General features: G+C 33.4%; 1 protein-coding gene across 1 annotated transcript; it reads left to right on the top strand.

The window, feature by feature from the left end:
• Window positions 1–1,516: 1,516 nt before the first annotated feature.
• On the top strand, window positions 1,517–19,524 carry LOC124372481 (mitochondrial import receptor subunit TOM20 homolog B-like). The gene is made up of 4 exons (XM_046830885.1): window positions 1,517–1,822; window positions 14,565–14,668; window positions 17,354–17,527; window positions 18,114–19,524. The coding sequence occupies exons 1-4, from the start codon at window positions 1,699–1,701 to the stop codon at window positions 18,171–18,173; spliced, it is 462 nt and encodes a 153-aa protein (XP_046686841.1). The 5' UTR covers window positions 1,517–1,698; the 3' UTR covers window positions 18,174–19,524.
• Window positions 19,525–20,850: the final 1,326 nt, after the last annotated feature.

Here is a 20,850-nt window from a genome sequence, read left to right as displayed (position 1 = left end):
CAGAAACGGCCACAAAACGAAGATTTCCGAGCCCTCAAGACTCCGTTGGCATTAGTGTAAACCAAAATCCGTCGAAAACAGTTGTAAATAAACGAAACCAAGTTCCAAATGGACATAACCTAAATAAGCCAAACCTATGTCAACGAACCGGTCTACCCAAGGCAGAACTCTGTTGACGCAGGTGGTGACAAATCAAATTGTTCCAAGGTCATTTTGGGGTGCCTCAAGGGTCTGTGCTGAGACCTCGCCTTTTTTATGGTTGTTATTAATAACTTGGAAACTAATATCATTGCCTCATGTTTGCAGATGACACTACTTTTTTAAGTGTACATTCAGATGAAAGTCTCTTAAAATTATAATTTTACGACACTCTTAAAAGAGCCTGCTCCTGGTGTAGTGCAAACAGCCTTCTTTTGAATAACGATTAAACCCAGAACCTACATTGTAGTCTTAAAAACACTAATCATAGATTAATAGAAAATAGTAATGTAAAATTCCTTGGTGTAGTATTTGATAATTCATTGTCTTGAGTATCATATGTAGAATCTGTTTGTATTAGATTGTCTAGAGTTATATTCTTGTTAAGATCCCTTATGAGCATTGTTCCAAAGAATTTTGTAAGAACGGCTTACTTTGGCTTCTTTCAGTCTGTGATAAACTATGGTCTAATTCTATTGGGAAATAGCTGTCATGTTAATAGAATATTAGTGTTACAGAAAAAAGCTTTAAGAATAAGTCAACTTTCGAAGAATATTGTAAACCATTATTTATTAAATGTAAGATTTTGAGTGTGATAAACTTGTATATTTATGTATGTTTATTGAATATAAACAAGAATTTTAATTTAGGCTTAGTTGTACCTAGATCTGATGTACATAATCACTATACCAAAAATCAACTCGGGTAAGATGTGCCATACAGTAAGGTAAGTAAATGTCAAAAAAGCTTTTATAGTGTAAGTTTGAAAATATTTGACAAGTTGCACAATGAAATTAAACTTTTAGATATTAAACTATTTAAGTTAAAATGTTACAATTGGTTAAGTTTAAATCCTTTTTATGATTTAAATGAATGTTTTAGCCTTAGATCTGTACATTTGTAAATGTTATGCTTGTTAACTTTGTGAGTGTTAAAATCTTTATAACTTTTGTAAATGTTTCAATTTTTAATCAAACTACTGTACTGTTTTTTATCTCATCGATCTATATGTTGATGACCATTGACGTTTTATATTGCATGTATGTGTTTTTCTTACGGACAAAGGTTTATAATTATGATTTTGAATGATGTCTTTGTTTGAGTCGCTGACAGTACCCAAAAGTTGTATGTCGTAAGAAAGTTATGTTACCAAACACTTTAATTCCCATATCCCAGAAAAATATACATACAGCATATAGTACTGAATACTATTTCAATGCTACTCTTCAATCTATATAAGACGTGCTGAAGATAATTTATTTCTCTTTGAGAATAATTCTCACGTGTATACTCACCATGGTCTTTTTTTCTGTTCCTTTTTTCCTTAATTGTAAGTGATAATGGCGTCTAAATCTGTGTAGTCTTCGTGTGGTGGGATTATTGAGTTTTCTACTTTGGTTAGAGAGTGTTTGAATAGTGTTAATGGTTTTTTCGCTTAGTGTGGCCTGGAAACTTATATAACTAGATCAGTCTGTTGTTATATAATTAAATTTGTCTAAAATGACAATGATGCAAAAAGTGGCAATTGGCCTTGGCGTAGGAGCGGTTTTCTTTTTAGGATACTGCATACATTTTGATCGAAAGAGACGATCAGACCCTAACTATAAGAAGAAGATTAGACAGAGTAAGTACAAATTAATATATTATTTCAAAACTGCTTACACTTTTATTTGACATAACACCATTCTATTTAAACGAAATAGGTAACTCAGTATTTGCCTCAAGTGATCTAGGTAAACTAGAACATCAATGTACTACCTTTACCCTAAATAAATTGTGTTGGTCCAGCAACATGTGTTTTAATCTAACTCATTATCATTAGATAGTAGAATTACTCTTTACTCATTAGTGTTTTTTTTGGTAGCTGATGATGTGCATAGCTTATTTTTTTTTTGGAAACTGTGTGCATATGCCTTGCTGAACCAGTCCATCTTTACTTACCTGGACAGTATGTAGGGAAGTAATCTAGGAAATTATAAGATTAAAGGCCGACCTGGCAAATCACGAATTTGACGTTATTAAAGTATTCTGCTCATCCTCCAGAACAAAAAATATATATGGTTTTAGGGGGTGCAAATGACAAATAACATGTTTTTAGAGGGTATAGGCTATACATAAATAGTTAAGTTCCTAATGTTTTAATGTTCTGTTTGTGTGCTGTGTCTGGATATTTGTAAATATTATCTGTGGCTGGGGCTGATAGCGTATATCTGTTATTTGAATGCTCCGGGGCAGAAGTCGATGTTTCACTACGTGTCGTGTGTCCACTGTAGTTTGGATCGAGTGAGTGCGTGACGATCATGGATCAACCATCCACTAGTTCGACCAATCGTATGTTAACCCTGGAACTGGCCATCATTTTTCTCCAAAATGGCAGGCACTTTTTGGTGATTTTGTAAGGGTTTTGTATTTTTATCACTGCTCATCATCTATTTTTTAAGATAAAAAACATTTTAAAAAACATCAATGTCTTTAGAAATAAATGCAGTTTCCCCAAAAAATATTAAAGATTGAATAATTTAATATACTTTTACTTTTTTACAGATTAACGTAAAAATATTAGTATAGAATAAATTTTTTTCAAAATGTATATTGCACCCTCTCAGGTAATATGAAAGTTTTTAGAATAATTCTAAAATATACAAAAGTTTGTTTATATACCTCAATTACAAATTACAAAAAAAATATTTAGGTAAAAGAAGTTTATTGGTACTTTTGGATAATATATCTATAAAAACTACAAAATCTGAAAAAAGTTTGTATAGCACTATTATGTATACCATTGTGACATTTTGGAATTTATTGGATGATCAAATATTTTTTTTCTAAGAGATAATTATATGTAGAAGAGAAAAAATATGATATTTATAGAAGTTTACATTGTATAAGATATTTTTATAATGGCAAGAAACTTTTTTTAATTCTTACAAAAGTCAAAAATTGTGAAATAAATGCCTAACTTTTTTAGCTAACAATTTTATTTTTCATCCAAATATTATTTACAAAGATAGTACGTTTATTGAAGTTTAAAAAAATGTACAACAATGTATTTTTATCTCTAGGGGAGGACCGGGGCACTATTGGACTGGGGCACTATTGGACAATGCCTTTTATAGCTAGAGGGAAATTTTTGTCTCCCTTCAATTTCCCATTTTGGTATGCCTGAGACGGTCACATTTCACTGTGGAAAGTTTGGTTATTGTGGCACATCTTCTTAGAAATTGAGTTCATATTTTATGTTTTTTTACCCAAAATGAAGTGATTTTGCATATTCACAAACTTATCTCTTTCACAGTAAGTATTATCCTGAAACAATTGTGTCTATTATTTTGAAATTGTTAGTTTAACTGACTATGCAATGAATTCATTCATTTTGAGGTTATGTCACTTCCTTTCTGTAATCTTCAATTTTTATATCTTAACCTACCTCGGGGCAGTTTTGGACAAAAGTATGGGGCACAATTGGACAAAACATTTATTTTATGTTTTGTCATTGCTACATACTGTTTTTTTGTTTTTCCAGGTTAAAGATGGTTAGGAAGTATATAAAGAAAACAGGACAGGGCTAATATTTCTGAAGAATCTATAGTAGCGGCATTAAATGACTATAGAAATGGTAACTACCGATCCATTAGAGAAGCTGCCGAAGCCCATGGGCTTAAAAAGTCGACCCTACATTTCAGACTCAACAAAGTAAAGCAAAAGGAAGTCAACAATGAGAATAGTCTTATAGCTAATGAGCCTAACAATGGTAATGGAGTTGATGAGCTTAACAATGAGGATCATGTCAATGAGCCTGTGGGCAATGAAAATGTAACTTTATTTCAAGAGGTTGAAGATGAGCACCAGCCAGTAAAAGAGGTTACTATAGAAGATATGGCCCCTGTTTATAACACTAAATACTCTCAAAGACAAGTATTTACACCTGAACAAGAACAAAAAAATTGCAGACTATTGCATTGAAAGGTCCAGAATGAACTATGGCCTAACTTACATGATGGCCAGGGAATTAGCCTTCAAATATGCCTTGGCTTTGAATCTCGATCAACGCATACCTGCTAAATGGCGTACTACAGGCTTATCAGGAGAAAGAATGGCTAAACCATTTTATGAAGAGACATCAAGGACTTTCACTTCGCCAAGCCAGAAAAGACTAGTCTGTCCAGGAACACTAGCTTTAATAAACACAACGTGGGAACGTATTTTGACAACCTAGAAGCTTTGTTCGCAAAAAGTAGAAGTTCCTCCGTCAAGAATTTTAAATTTAGACGAGAGTGGAATAAGTACTGTGCTGGAGGCGCCAAAAGTGATTGCAGCAAGGGGAACAAAACAGGTGGGCCAAGTCGTATCAGGAGAGAGGGGGGAGCAATAACTTTCTGTGCCGTTCATATGCGCCGATGGGACTTACTTGCCACCAATTTACCTTTTCCCCAGAAAACGCCCAAACTTTGCCTACATGATTGGGGCACCTGAAGGAAGCAAAGCTCTTTATTCTGATTCTGGTTGGATGACATCAGCTCTCTTTTTAGAGACGCTTAAACATATCCAAAAGGCCACAAAATGTTCTAAAGAAAACCCCGTGGTTTTAACCCTGGATAATCATGAGTCCCACATATGCTTGGATGTGGTGATGTACAGCAGAGATCATGGCATACATATGATCACTAGCCATCCACACACAACGCACAAAAGTCAGCCGCTGGATGTAGCAGTTTTTAGTCCGTTTAAAAGGCGGCTCTACGTTCTGAATTCAATCTCTGGCTATCTCAACATCCTGGTCATACGATTACAATTCGAGAAATTGCTCAGCTTACTGCTAAACCATTTGTTGAATCTTTCACTGCATCTAACATCAAAAGTGGATTTCGTAAAGCTGGAATCTATCCACTCAGCCGCAGTGTGTTCACTGACAATGATTTCAAGGGTGCCAGTGTGACTGACCGTGTTATGTCATCGCAAGTAGAAGAAACCAACAACCATAATCCAGTGCCTGGTACGTCATGTGACTTTCCGTTGATGGAAAAAATAGCCAAAGCTCTGATGACCCACAAGGCTCACAATCATCAAACAAGCCAACTATTGACCCGAATGTACCTGGCCCATCAACGCCACAACCAGTAAATGTTAAAAGACCTACTACATTGACGCTTACTCCAGAGGATGTCATGCCTTACCCCAAATACGTTCCTAAGGGAAAGGAAAGGCGAGGCCGAAAAAAAAGGTCGTTCGCGAATTCTGACTGATACTCCAGAGAAAGATGCTCTTGTAGCAGAGTTAAAAGAAAAAGAACATAAGAAAATGTTGGTGGAAAAAAGAAAACAAGAGAGGGCAGTAAAAAAGGAAAGTAAGAAGAAAAAAAACTGAGGGGGCCTGTAGAAAGCTGTATCAAGATGACTCATTCTAGCAACGAAGATGAGATACAAATAAAACTAGACGATTGGAGGGCCTTAGTCCTGAAGACTTTTCTGAGGATGAAGAAGAACTGTTTGATTACCTTCTGATAAAAACTATGCCACAAATGACTTCATACTGACAAAGTTTGCTTCTAAGAAGGCCATCTACCACTTTATTGGCCAAATAGAGGAGCATGTGACTGATGGTTTCAGTGTGAAATTTCTCAAAAAAGAACCAAAACTCTTACAAGTTTTACTTCCCAGAAAATGTTGAAGTCAGCTTTGTCGAAACCAAAGACATCGAGTTCAAGCTGCGACAACCAGATATAATTGGTGGGACATCCAGAGCAGCAAACTGCTTTGTTTTCAAGGAAAATTTGACTACTTTTAATTTCAAATAGTTTTTTACGTGTGTCTTCTGTTTTTTTTCAGTTATAAAGTTTGTATATATGTTTACTTAAATATAGATGATGTTTGAAACCTATAAATGAGTTATTTTTATGTCCAATTAAACCAATTTTTAGCACTGTCCAATTTGTGCCCCAATAAAAAATCATTTTGTCCAAATACTGCCCAGACGGGGCAAATTTGGACAAAATGTAGAGGTTTATAAAAAAAAAAATAATCCACATAAAAGGGTGCTCAATTTATCTAGAAAATTTGTTGTGGGGTTCTAGAAGACCAAACTAAACACAAGGCAAAAAACTAAAATTTTTTAACTAACAGTTTTCATAATTAGAAAAATGCATAAAGTGAAACATGAAATTACGTCCAATAGTGCCCCGGTCTCCCCTATTATTTTTTTTTTGTTAAAAAATAAAACAAGCTATGGTCATAGAAATAAAACGCTAATACCCTCAGAAAAAGTAAAAAAAACTTTTTTACTTTTATAATAAATACCTTTGCATAAATTTAAAATCAAAATTTTAATTTTAATTAAATTTAAATTGTCTACAAAATAATAAAACACTGAACCTACGTGAACATAGGCTTATTTTCAGTTTCACAAAAATCCAAACCTATTTGCTAAAACTTAACCTAACCTCTACATTTTTCACTTCACTAATTAAAAAAAAAAAAACAATAAACAAACTTTTATTTATACACACTAAATAACGAAAAGTCTAAAATATCCAAATAAATAGCAAGCGATACACTAATACCGGCAATGGCGTAAATAACAACAAAGAAATCAACACGGCAACCATGCGTTGCGTGTTCTTCTCTACTGGCTGAGTCGGTGATTGCGCAACAGAACAAAAATAAAATACTAGTTAATAGTATTCGTTGTCTATTATACTGTTGCTTAGAGCAATTCTTCTTCTTTGTTTTGATATGATTTTCACTATTTCCAGACAACAATAAAGTAACAAAAATAACAAAAATTTAATGAAGCTATTTTCAACGCATTAGGCATTTTGGGATTTTACAAAAGACGAGCTTTTCAAACGCTTATTTTAAAAACATTTATTTTCCTACTGGCTATTGAAAAGATGTTCCTGAAAGCCAAGAATACACTGTTTTCAATGACGACACTTACGATCATCGTGTAGAACGTAAACTCACGATAGGGAATTTTTTACAAAACATACGGTAATTTTAGCGTGTTCGGAAATTACGCAAACAAATGGCAATCGGAAATGTGAACATCCAAGTTTAGAATTTTATAATGAAAGATTTAACTTAACTATAGAGCGTTTTATGATATAATATGAAACCTTGAATCTTTATCTTTAGACTTACGTATGTTTTTACTTCAAACAAAGTAAAAATAGACTTGCTGTGAGAGATCATATTACGACATAGTTAATGCGTCGAAAATAGCTTAGTGCCATTTTGAAACTGCAGTTAATGCGTCGATAATCGCTTAAAGCCAGTTGCAGGGTTAAGAGTTTATGTTTCGACCGAAACGAGATTATTTAGTTTCTATACATTCTGTGGAACACACTAATGGTAAGTGCTGATCAGCCCCTCTAGAATTTGATATTTTACTGATAGGTACTATCTCGAGGGATGTTTTTCTTTCGTTGAAATCAGTGCGAGGCAGCTGAAGCCTGCGCTGATGGCCGAAGGCACTTGTCTCAACTCTATAACAACTAATTAATTTGTAGCTCAAAATTTAAGAAAAACATTTTTCATTTGGATCAAAATTCTGCTCATTTCAGTATTATTTTTCATTTACGTTTGGAAAGATGGCGCCACATCCGATGACGTCATCACAAGGTTGAATCATGGTCTCTAAAGGTCACGTGATGCCCGATGTGGATGTAGGACATGGAAATATTGCTCCGCGCTTGAACAGTTGCTCCATTCTTGATGTTCTAGAACTCCTCATTTCCATCCCATCAAACCTTATATTGTTTTGTTCTGTAGGACGATTCCAAAAAGTTAATAATGCAAAACTCGTATTTTGCCGCTCCGGCCGTTAATGTGACAATTACTGTAATCTAGTCTTACATAGCCTATTTTCAGTTGCTCTTTACTTCAGCTATAGACTAATGATCACAAACCACTTCTGTCAATTTCTCAAAATAGTATGTTTTCATTTCCAGGAAGAACATTTACACAATCACGATCCATAATTGAACAATAACTGATAATATGTTTGAAATTCTAGGTTGGCTCTCAAATAGTTAATCTGTGGAACCCAGGGGGGTAATTGTTATGTCCAAAATATTATGTCTATGTCTAAGCGCGTTCTGTTGAAGAAAGAAACCTGCCCGGGCCGATTTTTTAAAATTACAATATTCAAAACTTTTTACTACTTTTACAAATTTTTCTGTCTCAACGAAACATCTCTCCTTGTTTTAAAAACAATACACGACCACACGACAAACAGCTACCATTATTAAAAATTCCATGTTCTATTAAGAAGGAAATAATCTCCTGTCGGTCAAAACGTAAACTCTTAACGTACCCGATAAAACACTCAGACACACAATTCACTACGATTCGTCGAACTAGTTGATGGTTGATCCATTATTGTCACGCACTCACTCGATCCAACCTACAGTACACGATATCTTGTGAAGTACTGACTCATGCCCCGGATCGCTCAGATAACAGATACGCTATCAGTCCCGCCGCAGATAATTAAGTAAACAGATTATCCAGACACAGCACACAAACAGAGCATTAAAACATTAGAAACTTAACTAGTTATGAATATACCCCCTAAAATCATGTTATTTGTCATGTGCACCCCCTAAAACTATATATATATTTTTGTTTAGGAGGGTGAGCAGAATACGTTGATAACGTCAAATTCATGATTTGCCAGGTCGGCCTTCAACATTATAATTTCCCCCAGGGGAATTGGGATTCCTGGTTGGAGAAGATAACAAACTCTAAGGAGGGGATAACTGGGATACTACCATTCAGGCGATAAAATACAAGGAATTTTAGAGGCCAGAGTAGGAACTACCAACTGTATATGAGAATAATTAAAGATTTATTTGGTTTTTCTCTACCTTCATTTTTCTCGGTCTTGTTTGTCTATAGGTGTTGTATTTGCACATAAGGCCATTAAATTGTCGTTTCTTGTTTAGTCATTGGTCAGATTTGCTGCATATTAGATTTCATAATAATTCTTTGTGTTTTTGTATTTCTTGGAGTTTCCTTGATTTTGTTACAACAATGGAGTTAGACTTATTTTCTACAAGTATATTAGTTTTACCTATGAACAAAATGTGTGTTGGTTGCTGATTCAGTGTTCCTCCAGGTATGCTACTTTTCTAAAGTCAGATCACATTGGACTAACTGAGGTCTGACACAATCTGAGCTTGAATTTAGGTACTATCTCAAGGATGTTTTTCTTTTCTTGCCAAAAGTGTGGAATGGCGTCACTGAAGCCCGCACTGATGGCCAGGTGCATTTCTGATTAGTACTACTCCCTTTAATATCCTATTACACTTACCTAATCCTAACTCCCCGCCACCCTATACCTTTATTTTTTTTATTTTAAGTTGAAATTTTGACAAATAATGTGAATAATAATAAATAAATAAATATAGAACTATTCAACATACTTCATCAACGTTACCTACCTTAAATTATCTAAAAGAATTTGTAATAAGTTTGAAATAGTGAAGGTAAATCATTAAGTTAAATGATGTAAGTTAAATCATTTTCAGAAACAATTTTTATATTTATGGAACACTAAATTTGTATGCTAAAAATGTTTCGCCTCCTATAGTGTGTACTAAATAGAGACTTTAACTAGTTCACAATACATATTGTATTTTCAAAAGTAAAATTTTCAAAAATTTGATAAAAAATAACCAGATAAGTTAACAGTTAATTTTGGAAACATTTTTAATCTTGTAAAAGGCACTAGTGCAGATAGGCCAAGGGATGTATGTGTACTAGGGTGGAACAAAAAAATAAAGTTTTTTTATATCAATATAATTATAATAGTGATAAAAAGTTGCCTTTTGCTATTATTTAATACAATTTAAAGTTTAAACATAATTGGAGTAGGGTAAGAGGTGCCTCAAAGGGTTAGAAATTTTGATTTTTTAGTAACATTTTTCGAATTTCAATACATTTGTATCTGTAAACAATATTGTTGTATTTTTCCATTTATGCTTAAAAAGGCAGTTATAGGTGACTAAGATGCAGTAGAATCAGATAATGTGATTGGAATTTATGTACTTCAACCTGAATATTATATGATATAGAAGATGAGTTTTTAACAGTATCAACTGACGATGAAAAGCCTTCCACCTCTTCTCGGGCCCTAACAAAAAATATGGTACAACTATCCGACAGTAGCTTCTATCTGTGACAGAACTGGGGTTTCAGACAGGGTTGCAGCAGCTATAGCAAGTGCGGTTCTTAAAGATGTGGGAATGATTTCTGAGGAGAAATGTTTCTGTCAATAACGTTTCAAAAGGAACGTTATTGACAGGATGAAAATTCAAGGAGCTATAGCCAGTAATCGAAAAAGGCAGTGGCAACCAGAGTCAACAATAAAGTTGGAGAGAAAAAAGGGTTGTTTTTTTGATGGCAGAAAGAATAAGACAATTGTTAAAGAGAAAAAGGGGAACAAATTTACAGAAAACTGTCGTTGATGAACACATTTCGTTAGTTGAAGAACCTGGTTCTTTATTTCTGGCGCGCGTTGCTCCTGCCTCCGGTACAGGTGAAGGTATCAAATAAAGAATTAATGAGTATTATTATAGTAACTTTGATTTGAACTTCAACAGTGTAACTGCAATTGGATTTGACGGCACTGCTACAAACACTGGAGCAATGGTGGAATGGTGTTATCGCTCTATTAGAAAAGAACATTCCTTAAGTCTTTGTTGTGGCTAATACGTTTGTTTCATTGCAACGAGTTGCCATTGCATCACCTGTTTTGTGCATTAGATGGAAAAAAAGGACCTAATGAGTTTGGAGGAGTATTAAACAAACTTCTTGAAAAATGTCATGAGCTTCCAGTAGTTACGTACTCACCAATAGAGGACAACCTTCCGGACCTAGAAGTGAAACAAGATCTAAATACCAATAAAAGTTTTGTACTTGAAATGTGTAAATCAATCTCAAGTGGAATCTGCCTCCCTGATCTCGCTAAGAAGAAACCAAGAAAGTTAGTACATTCACGATGGCTGACGTTGGCTAGTCGCATTCTCCGGTTACATTTTGGAACAGAGAACCCTTCAGAAAACCTGAAAACTTTATCAGATTACGTAGTTAAGGTGTACGCTTCCATCTGGTTTCACATTAATCTGAAGCCCTGTTGTGTAAATGGAACCACACTTATGGGGACTGATTTCGTTTTCACGTTACCTTTCCGACGAGCACCTCAAAATAATCGACCCAGTTATTCAAAGAAACGGCTACTACGCTCACCCTGAAAACAAATCGCTCTGCATGTTAAGTGATAAGAGAAAACACATTAGGCCTCTGACGACTTTTAAAGGCAAGGTCAGAACAGAAGAATGAGGTACGGGAGTTTTTGATATCTAAACCAAATTTCAAAGCTGAATATTACATCGACATTGTCAACTGGGCTGACGTAACAATCACAGAACCACCAATAACAAAGCACGTGACCGATGAGGACTTAGCCAAGTGCATAATTGAATCAAGAAAAGATGGCCTGATGCATTCTATTGATTTTTCATGTTTTTAAAACTGTCATACACAAACAGTGGCAAGAATAATCAAGCTTGTTTGAGAATAATCACTCTGTGTTTGCAGTTTCGAAGAAATAAATAGATTTATCAAAGTCAGAATTGCTTCACACAAGATGATGCCAAAATTTGAAACAAAGAGACACTTTACCAAAATGTATAATTGAAAACATTGAATATGGATTTAGCTTCGATACAATGTTTCATTTGTCTATTATTTGTATTTTATGAATATAAGTGTGTTTAATGAATAGAATGTGACTTTATTGCATAATACCTTTTACTTTAATACCTTTTCTACTCTTTCATTTGGATCAATACTATCTCTGTACTATAAAAACAAAAGGAGAAATTCTTTAATAAATGTTAGGCAAAGATAAATCACCACAATATTATATTTACCAATATCTTACTACAGCAAAGCAAAAAGAAATTTATTTAAAAATCTTTATTTTTTCAAGTTTTAATTCCCTCTAAGTGGGCCTATAAAATGATGATGGCAGCAAATTAAATTTGTTTTCATGATTTTAGGCTTAGTTTTAATTAAATTGAAATAATAAAAATAGATACAATCCCAACAAAATAATCAATAAAATTCTAGAAAATGTGAAAATTTATGGACAAAAACCTATTTTCAATGCTTTTGTGGCACCTCAAGATATGTTTCTAGAAAAATAAAACTTTGTAGAATTACTTCTCACATAAAAAGACAAATTTTTTCACTATTAGAATGTGTAAATCAGAAAACTATTTTTTTGCCGTATACCAACGTTCCACCCTAATGTGTACAGGCTGGCTGGCTGACTGATGGGTGGGCGGGAAAGAGGATCGTCTTTTCCAAGAACATTGGGCTTTTGCTCAAGAGTCTTTTCTTTGGTATTCTCGTCATCTAAGAGGCAAGAGCTGAAATATTTACTGGTTTATCAGTTATGGTTGAATGCAAATAAAAGGTGTTTCGATAGTTCAGTTCTTTTAAATCAGTAGCAGAATAACAGTGTATATATGAGGTCAATGTTTAGTGGATGGTTAGTAGGGCTTCGGCTGTGCGCTCAGATCCCTTGGCTCTCCTCTGTAGTTGAGTGGGCTAACAGTAATGCTTCTGGCCATCAGCACAGACTTCAGCAGCACCCCTGGTGCCCAAGCGTGCTACTGTGGTCCTTGCTGATAGCAAACAAAAACCATCCCTCGAGATAATAGCAGTAGCCTAAAATATAAATCCAAAAGGTTGATTAATAATATTCACTAAATATTACAAACTAACCTAACCATATTAAACCCAATTAAAATAATTAAACAACAGTGTATCCTCAGCTGTTGTGGGAAATACAGCTTACTATAACACAAACACAACACAACTTGAATATAAAATTACTATTGGTGACGACAAAACACAAAGAACGTCTTTATTTGAAGTGTAAAATGCAGCGAAATCTAACCAATCGAAAAACTGAAAGAAATAATGTAATAATGAGATTTGCAAGGACGATTCGTATTGGCAAATAAGCCCGGGAGCATGGAAGGAAAAATGATAGTTAAACTTCACCAGGTAATAACTGTTGCAAAATTTGCGAAAAAGGGAGAAACTTAAATTATCCTGTTCTGCAATTGGTAGCTGTACTCTAATCTCTAACATTCCTTGTACTTAAACATTGGTATCCAGATTATTCCCTCCTCCAATAACTACCCCTCCCTAGCTTGTTATTCCTTCCACCCATAAACCCTGAATTAGATATAACGATTTTTATATTACAATTTAAACTATAGACCTGTGAATGTCACTAAACTATTGTAAAATAAACAAATCACAAATAAACCATTGTAGTTCACATTATAGTTTATATACATGCAAGTTTAGAATTCACAAATAACAGTTTAGAATATACAATGAGTACTGCCAGTGCATTAATATGGCGGCTATAGTTCTCTCGAAATTATAAAAATTTATCATAAAATAAACATTTATAATTTACACCTATTGATGGCAAATTTCATAAGGAAAAGTTTGATGTTGTTTGATACTCTATACAACTCTAATAATATTACGAGAAACAACAAAATACTACCAACTAGTGAAACTAGTCGTCTAACATAAGAGAAATGTTGCAAACAATGGTTGTGTCAAAGGTCTTTCTTCGCAACATATATCAACGAACAGAATCTTGTTGAGAAAAAAATTCTGAACACAGTGAGGTAGCCAAACTCATTCCTAAACAAAGTTTCCCCACGGCAAAAGAATATAAAAAAAGTCCGGTTTTTTTTGTGTTCTCTCAAAGTGCGCGACTAGACAAGGCAACCAACATTTGTATTGCAAATTTATAATTTCGGTGCATACTTAAATGCATTATTATTCAATAAACTTATCAAATTAATCTGTGAAACATCTCGATTAATTTGGTATAATATTTGTCGTACTTAAGGTTTATTTTTAACAGTAAAAGTTTGATTAAATAAATGACTGCAAAATAAACTAGTGACTAGTTGTTCAACATCGGAGAAACATTTTTCTAGTCACTAGTCTTCTAACGGATGGAAGGTTAAAAATGTATGGAAATTAATTGAAATTGTACTTTGATTTCTTGGTAAATAATAAGTTTACATGTAATTGTATTATCTGGTAATTTATTAATTAATTTTGTCAAATTGTAGCCTTCAGAATTACACAATTCACAGAATACATAGAGGTGTGATTACTCTCTACAATGGTAATCAGGTTACCTTTGAAATTTAGATCGTAATACACTATAATTTTAAAACTAGATAGGTCAGGTGTGTGATGTGTTTCTTATGATAGGTTATATGAAGCAGTCTTTACAAAAATGTTTGTTTTTTTTTTTAGGGAGAAAGGCCAACAATGAAGCGGCTTCTAGTGCTAGATCTGGGAAGACAAACATGCCAGATTTGAAAGATCATGAAGCTGTACAAATGTTCTTCCTTCAAGAGGTAAGGGGTTTTTCTTTTTCCAGATGTGTCACTTAATGATTTTATTCTTTAAAAAGTAACAATTTATGTAGGCCTATATACTTCCGATACATCACTATGTACAAATCAAATCCACTAAATCGTATATTTTTTATATTTCAATCCAACAGAATATTTTATTCTAGTTTTAGAAATGAAAATGAGGTACTTTGGTACTATATGGAGGCCACTATTTTGTAACAGTTTTTATACCAGGAACCTAAAAAACTACACTAATAGAAAGAACAGACGTTATATGACTTAATGTGAAAATTAAATTGGTTCTTGTTTTCTGCCTTCCGAAAGGATGCTTTTTGTGTGAGAAGGGGGTCACTCTGTCCCCCCTGTTACCTAGGCAACACAGAGGCAAGTAACATTGCACCACAGCTTACAGTCACTAAATATAGATTTTTATTATCGTCAATGCCAAAAGCGCATTTTAGTGGTTAATCGTTTCTAAGACAAACTTTTTTTTTTTTTTTTGAAAAAATTGAATAGTTACTAAACTTTTAGTTTTATCAATTAATAATAGCAACATCTCGGAATCACAATTTTTTTTAAATTAACTTGTACACATCTCACATTGGCATTGTTTGCAAAAAATTAAGTATTGAATTTAGGTTGTCAGAAGAATCGAGATCATTAGTGACTTAAGCACTGCCAAAATAGCTTATTACTCTTTTTTTTAGAGGTATGCCTAAGATACATGTAGGTACTCAACAGGAGAAAATTGTAAGGATCATTGAAGGGCTAAACTAGAAAGTCTTAAGAGAGAATTTAAATCATTTGTTTTGACAGTTGGGTTCTTTCATATTTGAAGTTATTTTTGGTGGAGCGTAAACAAATCCTACCACTCGAGGGGCCAAAAATTTCATTTCTGTCTGTCCGCACAATGTCTCGAAGAAGACAGCCTAAAGACTTGAAACTGTGCATGAAGCAACACTCACTTTGAAGATGATGCATGTTACTCCTTGGGATTTTGCTGAGCATTAGCAAGCATTTTTACATTGGCCTTATGTGTAACCATGATGGTAATGAGAAAATAACAGACTAAATCATTTGTGAACAAACTCAATACAACCATTAGAGATTTTAACATGTGACTATCATTGACACATGTTGTACCAGTAACACTATCCCAACACATATATCATTTTATGGTTACTTGGTGTGTAAACTTTTATTATTTAAACACAGCTGATATGAAACCCAGTTTGAAAAATATGGACAATGAACAAAAATATAAAGTTAATGTGTGATGATATAATTTTCTTGGTAGAGACAAAAAAAATTTCATTTGTAGACTTGAAATTTTGCATGAAACTTCATTTCTACATAGACAAGGTTGAATTCTATGGTTGTGCATATCTAGTAATGGGATTTGACAGCGACATCATTCAGTAGGCTTACACAATTTCTCTTTTGTTTTCTCTAGGATGTAAAAAAATTTTTCCGTATGATTGTCATTTTATCTGTCAGTGATGAAATAAGCTATAGACTTCAAATTTTGCACTGAAGCTCGATATATATGGTGTGGCGTACTCCAACCCTGTATATGTTTACGCTTAACCTGTTGATGAGTGCAGCAAAACATACCCAAATGAGTGCGCACGGCATTTGCCGTTTGGTCCCGTATGAGGAGGCACGGCATTTTCCGTTGCAGACTAATGACTGTCAATTCGTTCTCACTGACTTACTGTGATGTGTAGCGGAGATTTTTGGAACTTTTCAGTTGTTCCTAATAGTGTCTCTGTACAGTGTTGCTAGTCCTGTATCGTGGTGGCACCTGGTGATAACTTTAAAAACTATTTTGCGGAGGCGGGACACTAGACCCGCTACGCCTCCAAGGTCGCCATTTTATAAGGCCACTCCCCCAGAATAACCCAAAGAAGCGAAAACTACTCAGGCAGTGCTGTGTGCATGCAAACACACTACTCGAACTGGACAAAGAAGAAAAGAAACCAGCTATGAATGTTCAACATGTGGTCGCCCTTTGTATATATCCTTGTTTTGAGCAGTATCACATATTAGCAAAGTTTTAAAACGAGGATATTGCTTTTAACAATGTACAATGTATTTTTATATACATTTAAACTATAATAAACAAGTTTATTAACATTTAAAAGTTTTTTTTTGTTTTACTCCCTAACAGTCTGTCACTGGTCAATGAGTCACTCAGTATGGACCGTCATAGGGGCACGGCAAATGCCGTGCGCACTCGTCAACAGGTTAAACCATGTATTCATTAAAAACAGCACTTGCTGCCATGTAACACCCAATATACAGCACATTACTGTCTTTCTCATACCATCTGACTAAGTATAAGCAATGTGGAGGCTAGCTGAGGAACGTCCTTCTTGAAGCAGTACAGGGAGCAGACAACCGACATAGCTGCAAAAATGACTGAGCAGCTTGATGACAGAAAATACTTCCTAATTTCTTACTGAATTCTACTTTTCTTTATGGTTTATATTTATGTATTGTTATAATCTGTTGTCCAATTTTACAATTTTATTGCCTTTAATGTTTGTAACAAAGTATTACTTATCTTAAAGATATTAGAAGTAAAGGATTATACTCGTAACAATCGAAAGTTAGAAATATACTTGTATTGTATCAATCTTGGTGTGCCAAAGAAGGTTTGAGTAACCTGTTTGTTGGTTACAGGTTCAGTTGGGAGAGGAGTTACTGGGCAGTGGAGACGAGGAGGGGGGTGTGGAACACCTGAGCAATGCTGTAGCAGTCTGCGGCCAGCCCAACCAGCTGCTGCAAGTGCTACAGCAGACACTGCCTCCCCACGTGTTCCAGCTGCTGCTTATGCGACTCCCTGCAGCCGGCCAGGTATGTCCCACATACACACCTCTGTTATGGAGGTAATTATTTAATTTTATTGGGTTCAAATAAAAGTACAACTAAAATTGAAGACCCAAAAATTCAAGCCATCAGTGAATCTTTAACATTCTAATAATTTAAAGGTAAAACCTTGTTATTAACAAGGTTACTTTTTATTCTCTTTTATATTAATATTCTAATTTTTTGAATTAAGCTAATACATATTTTTTGCTGTTATTCACACCGGTGATGGGGTTTCAAGTCTCGACTTGAAAAAAACCGGTACTGTACTTCGGTTTGTTGCACTGATAAACTAAACTTCAGTATATAGAAGTTAACAGTAGGCAAAATTAAGGGCAAAAATTCTATACATTGAAGTTATTTACAATAAACATTCAGTATTTAGAGGTTAAATTAGCATTGAAGTAAACAGCACTTTCAAGATGAATGAAAAACTTCAATTTATTAAGGAATCCAATATATTGAGATTCGATATATCAAGGTCCCACAGTATTACATTGTGATAATATATAAAATCCTTTTCCATTGAATTATTTTCAGGTTGTGTTTTCTAATTAATTTTGTGTTTTTTCAGAGATTCATGGCTCACTCTGCAGCCAGCACTGCTTCTGTTGTTGACGATGGTGTTGATTAAATTCTGGTCATACGTTAGTCAAAGTATTAAATTCTTTAGATTTTTTTTTATGAGTATGTTTCATATCAAAATATTAAGCAATACAATGTACAAATTATACAGTTCTACTGTTCCAAAGACATGTTTATTTCAGTGCCTCCTCAAATACTACTCGGAGTTGTTGCTTGCTATGTGTTCATTGACTATCAGTGTATGTTATTGGTGGAAGTTAATAGTAGTCTTTCTACATTTCAAAGAGGAACTTCTATTAATTCATGGCAAAAGAACAATATGTCTTGATAGCTTGACAATAGACCTGTGTTACATTTGCATGTTCTCTTTATATTAAATATAAATCATTCTATGCATTTGTGTTTCTGTGAAGTAAATGTTTGTTTGTTTTTTTCTTGACTATAATAAAATAACCTATGCATTCTTAATTACAATATAATTGCACCATATATGAGAAATTTAGAATCTATGATATTAGAATCCTAACAGTGTTACACTACTAAACATATACACTAATGTAGAGTAATAAATTATTGAATGTAAGTGGTTAAAACTGAATCAAGCAGAATTTTGTTTAGAATAATTGTCTACTTTAATTATAACAGTTCATTAGACTTTATTGTGAAAACAAATTAACTAGACATTTTTCATTGCACTTACTTTTTAATCTACTCTCTGTAAAATTTTGGCTTTTAGAGTTTGCCTGCATTAATTGGTATTTTATATTCTATTATTGTATTTGTTTTTTATTTTATTTCAAAACAAGGAATTAAGACATTTTTTAACAATTTACATTGTTTGCTTTTTCTTTTAGGTATGTGCAATTTATTTTAAATGTCAAAGTTTTTTACTAATTTGATCCATTATACTCCGTAGTAGTCTTAAAGTCAATCAGTTGGTTTTTATCTATCCAACTGTAACAATTTAGAAATTTTGTAATGTCATTTTGATTTTGATTAAGAGAACGTTTTTCATTGAGTAGATATAATAAATAGGTGAAGTTGAGTTGTCTTGACAGTTATTATTTTGTACTAATTTTAATATTTTTGGCCTTTATCACATTTTCTGGATCTCTCCAAACTGTTTAAACATGTTCCTTAACTTAGATGTAAGATTTACAGATTACTTTGTTGGTTTGATTCTATATGTATATTGTGTTGGAGCACCAAGTTTCGGTTACAGTCATAGGGACACAGTTTTAATAATCGTAAGGCCTTGTTTTGGTGTCATATGTTTGTTAATATTCCAGTGATGTAATGAAGTATATAGCAAGCTTTCTATATTTTTAACTTCAAAGCTTGTCTGGTGGATATTGTTATGTGACTGTGTCTGTAGCTCAATATAGACTGATTTATTTTGATTTATGTGTTGTTTAATACCCTGTGTTGTTCAAACATATTTTAACATGTTCTCCCTCACCCTATCATTGTTGATCACCTTTGATACCAAACGTGTAATAAATTAATCTGAATTATAAATGATTAAAAATGTAGCTGTTACTGTATCAATGTAGTAGCACTCAATGTTGTAGACATTTTGGCTAATTTAACCTTCTTAATTTTTATATTAAAAACATTGTGATGCACTAATTTGCTTCACCTAACCCCATACGCCAAGTAAATATGATAAATAGTGATTACCAGTATATAACTCAAGTCATTTATATGATTATCAGGTATCTAATGTTTCATCCATTGTACAGAAATAAGTCTTCTTTAACTCAATTGTATTTTTTGTGTGAGATGAAAGCTGTGTGTAAATTCAATCAAGGATCGGTTTGATATTTTGTATTACACTATAAATAATAATAAAAGTATTATTTATGAAGCATTTTATCAGAATGTACTTGTTTTTCTCAAAATGACGACACAAATGAAAATGAAGTTTACCTAGTGTTTACATTTATACTGCTAACTAAATTAATGAGAACAAGCACATTCACTAAAGTACTGACTAGCAGTTACCCGTGGTTTTTAACACAATTTTCAAAATTGATGGACATAGCTTTCTTAGTGAAAACATGATGAGGTACGATGGAGACCTACTAATTTTGTTAGCAAAAATAGATATCAGTTGTATATTATTTCAGTATCCTTTAGAGATTCAAAATGTAAATAAAATTTAGACTGTTTCTATTTTAGGCTTTACTGTGTAAATAAATATATACGTATAAGTCTCGAAAACCTAATTTAGTTCAAACGTGTGAACTATGTCTGTTTAGATTAATTTTCTATCCAAGATATTTCATGTGCCACACAGTTGAGTTTGACTTGTGCCCCAATCAAGAAAATACATACCAACTTTGATTAAAAAGCGTCCACTTTCAGCTCTTTTAATTTACTTTCTGTCTAAGATTTTTCATGTACCATAATAGTTTGCTTTTTTGTCCTGATGAAGAAAATATATAACACGTATGACCAAAAAGTTACTATGACTACACCAATAGGGTCAGATACAGCGATTAAATTAATCACTTCCAATCTTAATTTATTTACAGTTCCACAATTGAGTTTGTTGTTTCACTGACCAAGGAAATAAACACATATATGGGTTTTGGAATTCGACTTATATTTAAAAGCGTTTAAGGTCTAGGTCTGCAATGTTTCTTGTACTATTAGTAATATTGAGTAACCCTGATTAAGAAAATAGCTTTTGAAATGCTAATAAAAATATAAATAAAAAAGAT

Source organism: Homalodisca vitripennis, unplaced genomic scaffold, assembly GCF_021130785.1.
Source record: "Homalodisca vitripennis isolate AUS2020 unplaced genomic scaffold, UT_GWSS_2.1 ScUCBcl_3305;HRSCAF=8761, whole genome shotgun sequence".
Lineage (NCBI taxonomy): Eukaryota > Metazoa > Arthropoda > Insecta > Hemiptera > Cicadellidae > Homalodisca > Homalodisca vitripennis.
The sequence above is the reverse complement of the archived record's forward strand: the minus strand, read 5'-3'. Positions and strand labels throughout refer to the sequence as shown.